Source organism: Mytilus edulis, chromosome 4 (genome assembly GCF_963676685.1).
Source record: "Mytilus edulis chromosome 4, xbMytEdul2.2, whole genome shotgun sequence".
NCBI classification, from domain to species: domain Eukaryota; kingdom Metazoa; phylum Mollusca; class Bivalvia; order Mytilida; family Mytilidae; genus Mytilus; species Mytilus edulis.
Genome location: NC_092347.1, coordinates 55,051,455 through 55,067,376, shown reverse-complemented (window position 1 = coordinate 55,067,376; position 15,922 = coordinate 55,051,455). Strand labels below are relative to the sequence as shown.

The 15,922-nt window shown below is 33.7% G+C and overlaps 1 protein-coding gene across 1 annotated transcript; it reads left to right on the top strand.

The window, feature by feature from the left end:
* The first annotated feature begins 11 nt into the window (after window positions 1-11).
* Window positions 12-12,779, top strand: LOC139521929 (uncharacterized). The gene is made up of 6 exons (XM_071315689.1): window positions 12-190; window positions 3,683-3,832; window positions 5,579-5,669; window positions 6,147-6,291; window positions 6,877-7,073; window positions 12,657-12,779. The coding sequence occupies exons 1-6, from the start codon at window positions 77-79 to the stop codon at window positions 12,722-12,724; spliced, it is 765 nt and encodes a 254-aa protein (XP_071171790.1). The 5' UTR covers window positions 12-76; the 3' UTR covers window positions 12,725-12,779.
* Window positions 12,780-15,922: the final 3,143 nt, after the last annotated feature.

Below are 15,922 nucleotides of genomic sequence, written 5' to 3'. Positions count from 1 at the left end.
TACCTGTACTTAAAGATAAAGGTATAAATTATTTAACATCTACAAGTTTTCTTATCTTGTACTCCGCCACTTAACCATGAGCATCATTATGGATCTAAAGATTGTTACATTTATGTATGTTATTTCTCTGACTTCAGGAGCCACACACCAAGGAATTTTGAACTTGTATCATAACAAATTTAAAGGAGATGTAAGTATACATTATTACTAGATTTACTTTTGTCTCATGCATATGACATGTTTTTCTTCTTTTTTCTCTCTTTTTTTCCATTTAACATATAAGTTTTAATATAATTTGTTCAATTGTTCAAACAAATACTTTGTTTTGCCACTGCGTTAGAGGCATGTATGATGTATTAATCAGGGCTTGATTACGCAAACATGCTTACATAAATACAAATATGTACATGTACATCACTTATACCTACATGTAATGATATAATTGTTCAACTTGTCATTTTAATATAATTTATGTATTCAGGTTTTTGACTCCTAGATACAATAAGATTAATTCTAGTTAAAGAAACTTATAAGATTAACATGTTCTAAAAAATTACAAACAGCAAAAATTTCTTGATTTTTTTGGCGGGGGACTAAAATAAGTCAGAACAAGTCATTTTGGGACCTATAACGTCATTTGGATTCTGGTGGAATATTACATCTCATTGTCAATTGTCATTTTAATCAAACTTTATATAACAGTCGTTACTTAGATTTGCAGTCTTCATTCGTTGTCAAAAGTGAGAGTCACCAATTCTTGCAAAACCTATAAAATTTGGAATAACAGGAGAAAAGGGGAATGACAAAACTGTGCTACTGCTAATTAAGGTTAAACCCGATAGTTTTAGTCACGTGGTATTCATCGTGATAATTTTGTTGAACTGAAAACTCAACAAGTAAGGGACGACATCAAAAGATCGATGTAGGATAAAAAACTTAAATCAAATAGTTTGGGGGTGGGGGTTAAAATTCTACAAGTCCCTCTTTCTATAAGTTTTGTATATCCAAAATCGATTTTTACATATATCCCTATTGGTAAATCAATTTTTCCTAAATTAAGTTAAGAGGAGGGTGGGGGTGTCAGTGAAAAAAACTATGTGAATTAAGTTTTTTATACTATATTGAACTTTTGATGTCGTCCCTAAGGTAGAAAAATCAAAACATTCGACGTCCGCGTCTATTCTTAACCCTAAAACACACTTCGATAATCGCAACATTTCAGGTAGGTATTGTAATAGAATAGAATAGAATCATTCACCTCCATAAATCTTTTTCTGGCAGACGAGTACGATTCGATAATGTTGATTTGATGTCACAACTTGAGTCAGGTTTGAACGATACAGATCTGTCTGTCTATTTGTCACATTTATCATCGATTCTATTACATTCAAATAATTTTCCATTTGTATTATAAAAAACAGAGTAATTTTTCGCGGAAAATTGTTTATAACCGATACTTCAACCTTTTTTGTCTATAAAACAAACAATGATAAATTGAAATTTTATAGATTTCCTTAATGTCATTGCTTAATTTGTTCAGTTCTGTATCAAAGAAATCAGTAAAAGTATCGTTTGGTACTAGTCACGTGATAATGAAATATTCCGTTAACAGGTACAATTGAGATAAGAAAGTCAATGAAATATTAGTACTGTAACATGTAACCAGGCGTTTATATCTCAAACGTCCGTTCCAGTAAATACTTGGATCCAAGTTGTCCACAAACAATACGTCAATACCAATAACTGTAACTATCTATGCTATACACAATGAACTAAAATATACACACTGACTCTTTGCCGATATAAAGTAACAACGGACAATTATATATATAAATATAATACAATAAAACAGCCTGTCCTCCAAATGGGACGGTATGTCACTATAAGACAATGTGGCTGGTACAGCTTGTCCTCCGAATGGAACAGTCTGTCACTATTAGACAGTTCAGTCTGGTACAACTTATCCTGCGAGTGGGACAGTCTGTCACTACCAGACAGTGCGGTCTGGTACAACTTATCCTCCGAGTGGGACAGTCTGTCAGTCTGTCACTACTAGACAGTGCGGGCTGGTACAGCCTGTCTTCCGAGTGGGACAGTCTGCTGTGTCAATCCTGTCAACGTGTACGTCCACTTTGTATCCAGTAAAAAGTGTCCTCTGAATATTCAGGCTCTTCTAGCACTTAATATATCCGACGTACTCTCGGTTGAAGGATGACAGCTCATCGACAGACAACCGACAGCCTCGAATGCCGTTTCTCACTCTCTTATATACCCCAGGGCGAAGATACTATTTTCTGGATAGGGGTGTTCTCTCAATGTTCCCGATACCGAACACAGCAATCCCTCTAAAACACCCCATACCCATGAACCTAACCACCGACTTTCCCGCCAAACGTCTAAACCTGTCTAACTCATTCTCTAGCGTACACCATGCATTGCTGCAATAAGATGATCCTACTTATTAGTAACATTAACGACCAATAAACATTACAGTACATACAATGTTTAACCCCGCCGCATTTTTGCGCCTGTCCCAAGTCAGGAGCCTCTGATTTTTGTTAGTCTTGTATGATTTTTAATTTAAGTTTCTTGTGTATGATTAAGAGTTTAGGATGACGTCCATTATCACTGAACCAGTAACACATTTGTTAAGGGGCCAACATCCGGATGCGGGAGTTTCTCGCTGCATTGAAGACCCATTGGTGGCATTCGGACCGGTGGCATTCGGCTCAGTTTGTCTGCTCTGTGGTCGGGTTGTTGTTTCTTTGACACATTCCCCATTTCCATTTAAAATTTTATGAAAACAACAAAACTAAATATAGCAAATCAAAACAGCCAAATTGTCAACCGTGTATCCAATTTATCCGAAGTTAACTTGGGCATATTATGCAACACATCCATGTATCATTGACTGCATATTCACAATCGTAATATTACCGTTTAAATCACACATCGAAATATTTCATACGCATACACAATATGACTTTTAAGATGTTTAAATAATAAATGAAAAATATTTGTAATTTACCTGTTTCAATCCTCTAGAGAATCGTGATTTGATTACTATTTTTTTTTTATTGAAGTTAGAATAATTAATAACGGTTATGCAATAGTTATAATCAATTCTTACTAACATCGATGAAACTAAGAGAAACGAAAAGAATATTAAAATTAAATTGAAATTGTCTTAGTATTGATTGATTTGTCACAGTCGCTTGCACATTGCATTAAAACATGTTCATTTGAATAAGCTCTTGGTCACTCCTTTTCTATGTCGGTCTCTTGTTTTTATTGATAGGAAGTGGTATGATTTTTGGGGTACAAAGTGACAGAGCTTTCATAATAAAAAATTCTCCCTAAATTTGCCAAATACGGCTTAGGTCATCACTGCCTAAGAGTTTCGAATAATTTATCATCTAAAAAAACAGTATGCAATGTTATAGCTACAACTGCTGCCTACTGGACTGGTGATGCCATTTGAGAAGAAACGTCCAGGACAAAAATCGACCTAGTAGTTGCAAACACTTACCCAAAAATGCAGGCGTATATTATGTGGTACTCCTTTTGGAAGGAGAATTCGGTGCAGCTTCAGTAAACGTTTATGTCACCGTCTTTAACAGATTACAAAATGCCGGAAATATACAGGAATATTTCTGATGCCAATTTAATTTGTCCTTTTCAGGGTACTTATTATGGAGCTGGAGAACAAGGAACATGTAGTTACTCGCCTCCAAGCCTACCACCACTTGTTGCAGCAGGAAACATCAAACGTTATGTTGCATTGAATAGACCACAGTTCTTCAACTCATTGTCTTGTGGAATGTGCTTTAAGGTTAGTACAGTACATGCTATACACTCATTGCATTGAATAGACCACAGTACTTCAACTCATTATCTTGTGAAATGTGCTTTAAGGTGAGTACAGTACAAGCTATATACGCTAATTGCATTGAATATACAACAGTTCTTCAACTCATTGAGTACAGTAAATGATGTACGCTCATTGCATTGAATAGACCACAGTTCTTCAACTCATTGTTTCGTGGAATGTGCTTTAAGGTGAGTACAATACATGCTATATACGCTCATTGCATTTAATATACAACAGTTCTTCAACTCATTGAGTACAGTAAATGATGTACGCTCATTGCATTGAATAGACCACAGTTCTTCAACTCATTGTTTCGTGGAATGTGCTTTAAGGTGAGTACAATACATGCTATATACGCTCATTGCATTTAATATACAACAGTTCTTCAACTCATTTAGTACAGTACATTATGTACGCTCATTGCATTGAATAGACCACAGTTCTTCAAACTCATTTAGTACAGAACATGATGTACGCTCATTGCATTGAATAGACTGCAGTTCTTCAACTCATTGAGTACAGTACATGATGTACGCTCATTGCATTGAATAGACCACAGTTCTTCAACTCATTTAATACAGAACATGATGTACGCTCATTGCATTGAATAGACTACAGTTCTTCAACTCATTGAGTACAGTACATGATGTACGCTCAGTGCATTGAATAGACCAAAGTTCTTCAACTCATTGTTTTGTGGAATGTGGTTTCAGGTTAGTACAATACATGCTATATGCGCTAATTGCATTGAATAGACCACAGTTCTTCAACTCATTGAATACAGTACAAAATATACTATCGTTGCATTAAAAAGACCACAGTTCTTCAACTCATTGTCTTGTAGAATGTGCTTTAAGTTTGGTACAATACATGATATACTCTTATTGCATTGAATAGACCACAGTTTTTCAACTCATTGTCTTGTGGAATGTGCTTTAAGGTGAGTACAGTACATGATGTACGCTCAGGTCAAAACTTTTTTTGTATCAAACATGTTCCAAAGTAGATAAAAAGTATTCTGTAGGTTTTTTTCCACCTCACTACAATTGTAGTATTTCATTGTCATGTATTCAAACGTTTTAAAATAGACAATAGACAATATTTTATTCGCACAAACACATTTACATTAAATGGTTATGGCATACAAAATTAAGACAATAAACTGACAATAGTTAAATTGATTATAATTATATTAGAGTGACAGTGGTATTCACAGCAAAGAAAAAAAAGGCTATAAATATCAACAGTTAACACATTGTTAATGTTCATGAACAATTAAAAAAAGAACACAAACAAAAATTAGGTTGCATATTAAAAAAAAAGTTATACAGATGTTCTTAATAAAAGACAATCATTAATATACTTTAAGGTGATTTTTATAATGACTGGTAGACTGCTATTTAAAAGTACAGTCAAATGATTTAGTGTTATAGTGGACTGCAATTTAATAAAATTGAAATTAAGATTTTTATTAATATTTTGTATATAGGTATCCCTTAATGATTTATAGCATGGACAGATTGAGAAGAAATGGTATTCATCCTCAATTTCTTGTCTGTTACAGGATAAGCAAATGCGTTCATATTAACATGTACATGTTGCATTGCATGTAGTGAAATGTTTATTTTTATGTAGTGAAATACTAGAAAATGTAACACATATTATATACCCTTTCTTAGTTTGATAGAGATGTTATTCAATTTGTAGGTACATGGTAGTGGAAAAGGGTTAGGAAGTGATCCTATTGTAGGAGATTCTACCGTGTTTGTCAAAGATTTATGCCCAGAATGCCTTGCTGGTAAGTATATTATACACAACAATTGATTATTCACTGCTTAACCTTCTGAAGCACTGGAGATCACCCCCGTCTTGGTCGGGGTTGTGCTGGTCAGTCTTTTTTTCTATGTTGTATTTTGTGTACGTTGTTTGGTCTCTTCGTCGTTTGTTTTTGCCATAGTATTACCAGCTTGTTTTTCCTTGTAAGTTTGAAGGTGTCCTTCGCCTCTCTTTCAGAATTATGCAAACAAAAATCGTCTTGTTTCCTGCCTCCCGGCTAGACTTTTTAGAGAATTGTTTTGGATTTTAAAGATGACATAACAAAATTGTCTTAACTTTGATTGTACATTAACAAAAAATGTCAATTAAATGAGTTTGGGGAGTTTGCACATAATTGTGAAATTAAAAATTGAAAATAAAGTACTGGGCACCTGTGTTCTCTCTTTCGACACGTTTTGAATGGTTTAAAAAATACCCTTTTTATTTAATTATTGATCAGGGTCCGTAGACCTAGCTGAAAACGGAGATGGCAGATGGGAAGTAGAAATACAAGCAGTTCAATGTCCAGTAGGCAACACAAAATTGGAATACAAATTCCAGGGAAGTAATCCATGGTACCTTAAACTCCAAGTTAGGAATGCAAGGTAAGGGTATCTTAACGATAATATGTTCAGATATAATATTTGCTGTTCTTAGCACAAAAATTGATGAAATTTGCTGGTTCACAAATGGAGCTATGAATTTTGAACTTTCCATTTTCATTTAGAAAAAAATCCATCTACGCTTGTTTATTGAGCATGTATTTCGTAGTCGATACGATAATATTTTTTTTTGCGATTTACCTTAATCGCGAATTTAGAAAAACAAACTGCTGGCGAAATGTTCCAATTTACAGTATGACCATAGATTAGTTTGATTGGAACCAGGTAAGGAAAAAGATAAATCGTGTAAGATTAGAGAAATACTCATAAATGGCTCAAGTAATAAATAGTCAGCTAATCTATAGATATGCAAGTTTAACATATGATATTATAAAAGACGGGTATTATGGCGTATTGTTTCATGTTTCGTCAAAATCTCTGTTAAGCATTAGACAAATTTCATATTCATCTAAAATTCTCAAGGATAGTACACCTAAAAACAAAAGACCATGCAACAGTGCAATAATGCACGAACAAGACAGTCACTATGACTGGTTTTTCTAAATCTGTTTATTTTTCTTCTCACAGAATTCCAGTCACTGGACTGTCAGTATGGCAACCGAAAAGTCAAAGATGGGCTGCTATGCATCACTCCTCAGACGGATTTTGGTTAATGGGCCCAGGTGTTTTCGAGAAACCAGTTCACCCATCTGCTCATACTCCACTGAAAATGAAATTAACAGCTGCAAATGGTGTTGTTATAGAAGATCAAATTACTCAAATGGGCAAGTTGCATAAATGTACAAGTGTAACAGCCATTATGTTCCGTCAGTTACTTTGTTCCGGCGGAACTTTTCAACTAGTTATTTCGTTCCGATGGAACTTTCCAACTAGTTGTTTTATTCCGAGCGCAGTCGAAAAGTTCTGGAAAAAAGTAGCTAGTTGAAAAGTCCCGGAACAATATAGCTAGTTGAATAGTTCTGGCGGAACAGAACAACTATAAACGGAACTGTGTGATGTGTTATTCCCTTTTTTAGCTCACCTGGCCCACAGGGCCAAGTGAGCTTTTCTCATCACTTGGCGTCCGGCGTCCGTCGTCGTCGTCCGTCGTCGTTAACTTTTACAAAAATCTTCTCCTCTGAAACTACTAGGCCAAATTGAACCAAACTTGGCCACAATCATCATTGGGGTATCTAGTTTAAACAATGTTTGGCGTGACCCGGTCAACTAACCAAGATGGCCGCCACGGCTAAAAATAGAACATAGGGGTAAAATGCAGTTTTTGGCTTATAACTCAAAAACCAAAGCATTTAGAGGAAATCTGACAGGTGTAAACATGTTTATCAGGTCAAGATCTATCTGCCCTGAAATTTTCAGATGAATCGGTCAACCCTTTGTTGGGTTGCTGCCCCTGAATTGGTAATTTTGAGGAAATTTTGCTGTTTTTGGTTATTATCTTGAATATTATTATAGATAGAGATAAACTGTAATGTTCATCAAAATAAGATTTACAAATAAGTCAACATGACCGAAATGGTCAGTTGACCCCTTTAGGAGTTATTGCCCTTTATAGTCAATTTTTAACCATTTTTCGTAAATCTTAGTTATCTTTTACAAAAATCTTCGCCTCTGAAACTACTGGGCCAAATTAATTCAAACTTGGCCACAATCATCTTTGAGGTACCTTGTTTGAAAAATGTGTCCGATGACCTGGCCATCCAACCAAGATGGCCACCACGGCTAAAAATAGAACAGGGGTAAAATGTAGTTTTTTGCTTATTACTCTGAAACCAAATCATTTAGAGGAAATCTGACAAGGAGTTAAATTGTTAATTAAGTCAATATATATCTGCCCTGAAATATTCAAATGAATTTTTTTATAAATTTTCCGTTTACAAAACTTTGAATTTTTCGAAAAACTAAGGATTTTCTTACCCCAGGAGTAGATTACCTTAGCCATATTTGGCACAACTTTTAGGAATTTTTGATCCTCAATGCTCTTCAACTTTGTATTTATTTGGCTTTTTAACTTTTTTGATCTGAGCGTCACTGATGAGTCTTATGTAGACGAAACGCGCGTCTGGCGTATAAAATTATAATCCTGGTACTTTTTATAACTATTGGACAACCGGTTGTTGGGTTTCTGCCCTCCAATTGGTAATTTTTAAAGAAATTTTGCTGTTTTTGGTTATTATCTTGAATACTATTATAGATAGCGATAAACTGTAAACAGCAATAATTTTCATCAAAGTAAGATCTACAAATAAGTCAACATGACCTAAATGGTCAATTGACCCCTTAAGGAGTTATTGCCCTTTATAGTCAATTTTTAACAATTTTCATTAATTTGGTAAATTTATGTAAATTTTTACCAAATATTTTTCTCTGTTACTAATGGGCAAAGTTCATTATAGATATAATTGTAAGAAGCAAGAACGTTCAGTAAAGTAAGAACTTCAAACACATCACCATCACCAAAATACAATTTTGTCTTGAATCCATTTGTGTCCTTTGTTTAATATGCACATAGACCAAGGTGAGCGACACAGGCTCTTTAGAGCCTCTAGCTAGTGAATTCTCTGACTAGTTGATAAGTTCCGTTGGTAATTTTGACTTGTTTGTCATTTCCGTTATAGACTTATTTGACAAAGAGGAACTTTGTGACTAGTTGACAAGTTCCGTTTGACTTTTGTGGCTAGTATATTTGTTCCCCTTTGAAAAGGTTCAAACATAATATGTTGCGCTTTTACTTTCCATCAATTCTCCGAATGGAACTTTGTGACTGGTTGATAAGTTCCGTTGGAACTTTTGGGCTAGTTTGCTATTTCCAGTTTTGACTTTATTGCCAAAAAGGAACTTTGTGACTGGTTGATAAGTCCCCTTTGACTATAATCAGTATCTTGGTTCCCCTTTGAAAGGTTCAAATATAATATGTTGCGCTTTTACTTTGCATCAATTCTCCAAATGGAACTTTCTGCCTGGTTGGTTAGTTCCGGTTTTGACTAATTTGTCAAAAAGGAACTTTCTAACTAGTTGATATGTTACGTTGGAACTTTTCAACTAGTCACTTTGTTCCGGTGGAACTTTTAAACCAGAGGAAGAACAAAGTAACTAGTTAATAAGTTCCTCCGGAACTTTTCGGCTAGTTAGTTCTTTCCAACGTCGGAACAAAACAGCATTTACACAAGCACATAAAGTTTATTTAACGTTTGGTAGAAAAAAATCCTGTCTTTTCATATCGAAATATTTGCGCAACAATTGTTGACGTAATGCTGATTTCTTATAAGATGTTAAAAAATGTAAATACCAACATGATAGATTACAAAAATAGCATAGCGATTTCTTTTCAATTATGAACGAGTCCATTTACAAATAGCTAAAGAAACATGTATTGTTTATGCTTAAATGGTGCTTTCAGTTTTACCAATTTTGGTATTACAACTATTTTGTGCATTTTTTCTGTGATAATTTTTCATATCATACTACTCGCTTGAGATGTAAAGTGATCGCTAGAAACTAAGGAGGCACGTGACGTTGCTAATGAAATTGACATGAAATTGACAACGTCGTCGTAGGTAAAACAGCGATAAACAGATTATCATTGGTCATCTCAACTTGATTGCATTTTTCGCTTTCGCCGTACCGTCTCAAGCGAGAAAATCAATCTCGTTGAGATGATCAATGATAATATTCTCCTCGGAACTATAATATTCTCCTCAAGACTATACATAATTTATCAACAACATTGATGCAATAACTGCATGAAATTTCTCATATCAAATCAATAAGCAGGTAACTGTTGCTTAAGGGGGCTCACGGGTCTTAATCAATTTTTTTAAATATAGGATTTCGCTATTTTTTCTATAAATTAACTTTATCCTATATTTAATGGAAAAATTAACTAAGAATATGGGGTGACCGTTCATTTCAGCTTACAATCTGCCTTTAAAAGAAGCATGCATTGTTGTTATGTTACTTTTTTTTCTGTTAACCTAATAGGAGAAAGAAAAGGTTAAATCGAAATAAAAAGAAGAACTAAATTACACAAATCGCTTAAATTGTACAATAGTTTAGTTTAAGTACAGTTCATTTGAAAAAAAAATATAGGTCCCGATGAGTTAAAAAAAGTTATTTCAATTTTTATGCAAAAAAAAATGGCAGTTTTTTCACCAAAGGGAGATAATTTGGAGCTTTCAATGATAAAACATTTTAAAAGTCATCTGGGGCCAAAACGATTTTTTTGGTTGATTTTTGTACCATATCATAAAGTAACAACTGATAGTGTGATCAATAAAATGTGTAATGAAAAAAACAAATGTTTCAGTTTTCAGTTTTGCTGATTTTTTTGTACCCTCGAGCCTCCTTAATGGTAATGATAATTGCTATTGACATTTTTAAGAATCGTGTCGATGTTTTCAACATAGTACTTGTTTAAACATGGCTAAAGAACTATCAACATACATCACGCACCATTTAATTAGGATCGAAAATCGAATAATCACTGGTTTTGATTATTCTAAAATTGGAAGGATTATAAGAACTTTTAAGTTTGCCATTTGATTAATTACTCAATTGTATGAAATTATAAACAATAATTATGCTAAATCTGTGAAAGTGATACGCTAAAGCGTTCTTCTGTGTTGTTCCATGAAGACCAATTAGTCGAAAAAAGACGATTAAACACTTCCTATTTTAACAGTGAACGGGAAATCTAACAGATTTTAAAGTACGTCAGTCCTGTCATAAAAGCAAAATTCATGGGTCATACACCCAAAAAAACTTCCGGAATAGGAAAACTGATATTCAAGATAATCTGAAAATGATCTTTGTGACAACCGCTAATAGTAGAAAACAGTTTACTGAAACATGCAGACAAACTGTCGTATTTGTCAATTAATATTATGCATATTAAATGAATTTGACGAGTACTAGAACATGTTCCCCATTGTTTATAGATTTCAATTTTAATGTTTTATTCTCTCTCACTACGTTCGTCCGAATATTCTATGGCCTTAACAAAGAACAAACAACATAATGTAGGTGTGCTCCTCGCTATAACCTTTCCTAAATATGACATGTATGTATCAAATACAAACATAATAACAATAATATCATAATTCCAATTACAAATTCACATTAAATCATCCGTTAATACACGTGTCTCTTCTTTAGTCTATAGCGAGAGTCGATGGTCAGAAAGATGACCGCACGGGTTTTAAGTGCAAACAAATGGTCACATGTCATGAATATTTATAAACGTACAACGGAATAAATTTTATTTATCAACAAACCCTTATAAATCAATACAAATTCACATTTCAAATATAATTGTTTTCGAAAGTTATTTGTTTACAAAAGTATGAACATGTTACAGCATTAAGTATTAACCGTGTATTCATGTCATGATTTGAAATCAGATTGATTGATTGGTACGCCCAGTGGCAAATACGTCAATATAAAAAAGAAGATGTGGTATTATTGCCAATGAGACAACTATCAGCATGTTCATAATGATTTAAAATGAAACAATATGAATAAAAACTGAATGAATCTCAAAAAGTTATTAGCAGGACTATCGAAATGAATGTCCTTTCTTCCAAAACAAAATTTAAAAAGTGGCTATTTAACAAGTAGTTTCAAAGAAAATTAGATTTAAAAACAAAGCAATTTGAAAATGAAAATGATATTAGGATTTTAAAATCCGTTCACAGCTTAAAACGAAATTTCAAAAGAGACAATGGTGATGACCGCATTTTGTCATTGGAAACAAAACAAATTGGTTTGACCAGTGCGTTAACAAAGGGATTGGACACATTCGTCACAACTCGGCTGATTCCGTACCCTCATCTAAGGAGAGTAGCGGATTCTACCGAGGATTGCCGAATGGGGTTGGACGATGGAAGCAAACAAACAAACGAACCAATGGTCGAATAGATACAATGATACTTTTATATTCCGCTTCTGTTAGCCCGGGGTTTACATAATATATGATTTGCATAGTGTGATCATCATCATGCTACTAAAGAATCGCATAACGTTAAGATATTTCTAAATGCCAAAGTAAAATTCAGAATTGGATATATATATAGATGTGTTGCAATTTTCAAAACTGGAAAGTCTATATAAATTATACTGAAAGTAATATCAGAATCATTTTATTGATATTGTTCAGTAACATTTTTAATAGTACACAGAAGCGTACTTCGAAACCTTAAAATCATGAATGGTGAAAATATGGTAAGTGGTAGGACGCTGTATACACCTCAGTAGTCTCTTCTGGGGATGTTGTTATATACGTACACTTGTCTGTTTAAATGAGAATAATAATGTAACATTGAGTAACAGGTTGGTTTTATTTCTTTTTTCAGCTAATGAAGTTGTTATTCATGGTACTGGTAAACAATTCCCATTGGACCCATCTTTACCAAGGCCTTAAGCAGTTTACGAAACTGATATGTAGGAATTGAATATAAATAAAGGTTGTCTTGGTATTCGATTTTGTTTATATACAGATTTGCATTTCAAGTATTCACGTTAAAACCCACTAAACATAACATGATATCTTAAGAAAAGTAGACCAAAGGTCTCACGAAGTCCCAACATCCTACTCCAAAAAATGGAAGTACCAACAAAGCAAACAATAAACAAGACATGGCCCAAAACCTTATTTGGCACAAAAACAAAATTTGGTGCGGTTTAACAAGTTCATTACCTATTTTCTTGTAAACTTATAAATGATATTTGAAAATTTTAGTCATATTTTATAGATAAAACCATATCACATAATGTTTACAAACTTTGAATATTGAAATACTAAGGCTTTTTTAACTCATGTATACTAGATTAAGTTAGCTATATTTTGCAAAACTTTTAGGAATTTTTGTTCATATGCTTTTTTAACGAAACGCGCGTCTGGCGAAAATACAAAATTTCATTCCGGGTATCTATAATGAGTTTAATTATAAACATTAATAACCATACAATCAATAAGATCTGTTTTCAGTAGTTTGATAAAATTGAATGAAACTATGTGAAATGACCTCAAATTATAAATTGCTTCTTTCAAGTCTTCTTGTTCTCATTTACAATCTGTGTTTAATTCAGAAACAAGATGACCAACCTAAGTAAATGCGTTTTGCAAAGTTCTGATACAAAGTTGTTTTTGCTATGCACAAACAAAAAACATGAGGATAACATCAGACGGCACGTTTTTATTGCAAGACGTGGCTTATATTTATTGATGGAATGACAAACAAATCCTACATCAGTTCAAGTACATAAAAAAATGATGTTCAATACACATAAAGAAATATTCATTTAAACACATGTCTCAAATTTTGGCTTAGACCCTTATTTTCTGCTTGTCAGATTTGGGGGATGATAGGTTCATAGAAGTTCATAGAATATCAACCAGATATTTAAAGATTACTCATTCGGGAATTAATATACATATATATATAAAAAGTGAATTAGATCAGAATGATGCTTGACTGAGTGAGTTTTAATATATTTTAAGCAGATTGAAACCAAAAGTCAAATTGGTATCCAGTTTCCTATCTTACATATTAAACCTTTAGAAATTCCCAAACCATAAAGAAGTGTGGGTCTTCAAATGCCTATCAGAGCCTTGGTGCCCGAATGGTCTAAGTTGTCCGTCAAAACGTTGTATTTATTCTAAACTAGTTGATATAGTTATGCTATCCTGATAACACGAAGATTATGAGTTTGAACCCCGCACGTGACATTCAATCTTTATCTACTAGGATTGATAGTTTCCTTGTTGAAGGTCGATGGTTCTCTCCGGGCAATAATCATCATCCACCAATAAAAACTGGCCGCCACGACATACCCAAAATAATGCCGAAAGTGGCATTACGCACCAATATTCGATCAGCCAATCAAGCAATCAATCACCAAACAAACCCAAGACAATGGTACAACAGAATAACATTAAAAAAAGACCATCGGCGCAATATTTGGAGCAGGGTCTGCCTACCTGAGACCACCTCTAGTTTTTGGTGGGGTTCATGTTGCTCAGTCTTTGGTTTTTGTATGGTATTTTGTGTCTGCTGTTTGTTAGTTTATCTTTATCTTTTTTTTTAACTATGCGTTAGTTTATTCTCGACTCATGAGTTAGCATATCACTTTGGTATCCCTCGCATCTCTTTTAGATTGCTACTAAGAACAAAAACAACTGAAAACATGACTAAGATGTTAAACGTTCCAATCTAGGAGTTGTCGCAATTATTGAATTATTCTCAGACATATTTATCAATATTCATATTTTTCATTATTTATCGTCAATTGAACGTTAAAACCACCATGAACAGTTTATTTGTTGTTTGACAAAAGCACTATTGTACTCGATCAGAAGTAAATTTATTCCATTTACTTTTGCGTTAAAGCAATTAAAAGTTGATAGATACCCAATGACGCAATAATGGCTTATCATTACAAACCGTAAATTAAGTATCAATTTGATATTTGAAGATGAACAAAATTGTTAAAATGGATGACGGTTTACATAACAATCAAATGATGGGTGAATTATGCAGTCCGATATGTCATGATGTAGGACGATTTGTCAACATACTCCAATGAAATTCATCAAAACATGACTTTACCGAAGTTTGATGCTTGTTCGACATTGGCATTTGTTTTTTTTTTATAGTTGACTGCGTTATTTATATATTTCGGACTTATCCGAATAATCTAGAAGATTTTTTTTTGCTGCCCAACGATGGCTACATCAACGCATGAAAGCCTATTCAATAAAAAATCGTCAATTATCATTCAGAATTAGCACAGCATTTAAGCATCTTGATAATGTCTAGCTATTGGCGGATTGGATCTCGTACATTGATAACGAATCAAAGTCCTGCTTTCTTGACGTGTTTTTATCTTATAGAAAGTTAAGGTCCTCGAAAGTTGGAGAGAAGAACACGGAGAGGGACCGATTATTCGGGTTCATTTGGAATCTGTTCTTCCTTTTCGCAAAATCAATCAGGCATTTATCAGGAGAGCTGTTCAAGAACAGTATTTGAATCAGTATTCCTGACACCTCTAGAACAGGCCATTTTCTGGAATGATTGAATACCAAATACACCTGTTCAAGAACAGATTATATTAGTTAATTTTCAAACATTGAAAAGAACTGTTCTAAAACAAATTTAAAAAAATGTATAACAGTTTGTTTTTAGAGTACTAAATAAGGGTAATAACTTACCTCAAATGTAGTTGTACATTCATATCTACGTTATTCACAATTTCAACTCACTGTGGGACTATCAACAGGCTTGCGAACTCTCAAGAGATTACAATTTATTTATATGACACTTCAGTTTACCGTATTGTGCACAGGAAACAATTACGAAACAACACGATTCCGGGTACACACCACCTCCTCACCCTAACAAAACAAGACCTCAAACAAACATATACCCTTTAAAGCTATCAAATAAAACAAAAACATACACATACTTTAACAACATTAAAACCCATAACTAGAACTATAAGGTGATGATACCAAACATAACTTCTTTGGATATAACCGGAATGTGTTCATGCTAATGCGCATGCTATGCGAAATCTACCTGGATAAATAAGAACATCAATGAGAGTTCAAATTATGGAT

What these genes read in the sequence shown, in the direction of transcription:
- LOC139521929 (XM_071315689.1), top strand. Translation starts at nt 77, where the DNA reads ATGAGCATCATTATGGATCTAAAGATTGTTACATTTATGTATGTTATT. An exon ending in CTTGTGGAATGTGCTTTAAG is followed by an intron (nt 3,833 to 5,578) that starts GTTAGTACAGTA and finishes TTCAATTTGTAG; the next exon opens with GTACATGGTAGTGGAAAAGG. An exon ending in ATGCCCAGAATGCCTTGCTG is followed by an intron (nt 5,670 to 6,146) that starts GTAAGTATATTA and finishes ATTATTGATCAG; the next exon opens with GGTCCGTAGACCTAGCTGAA.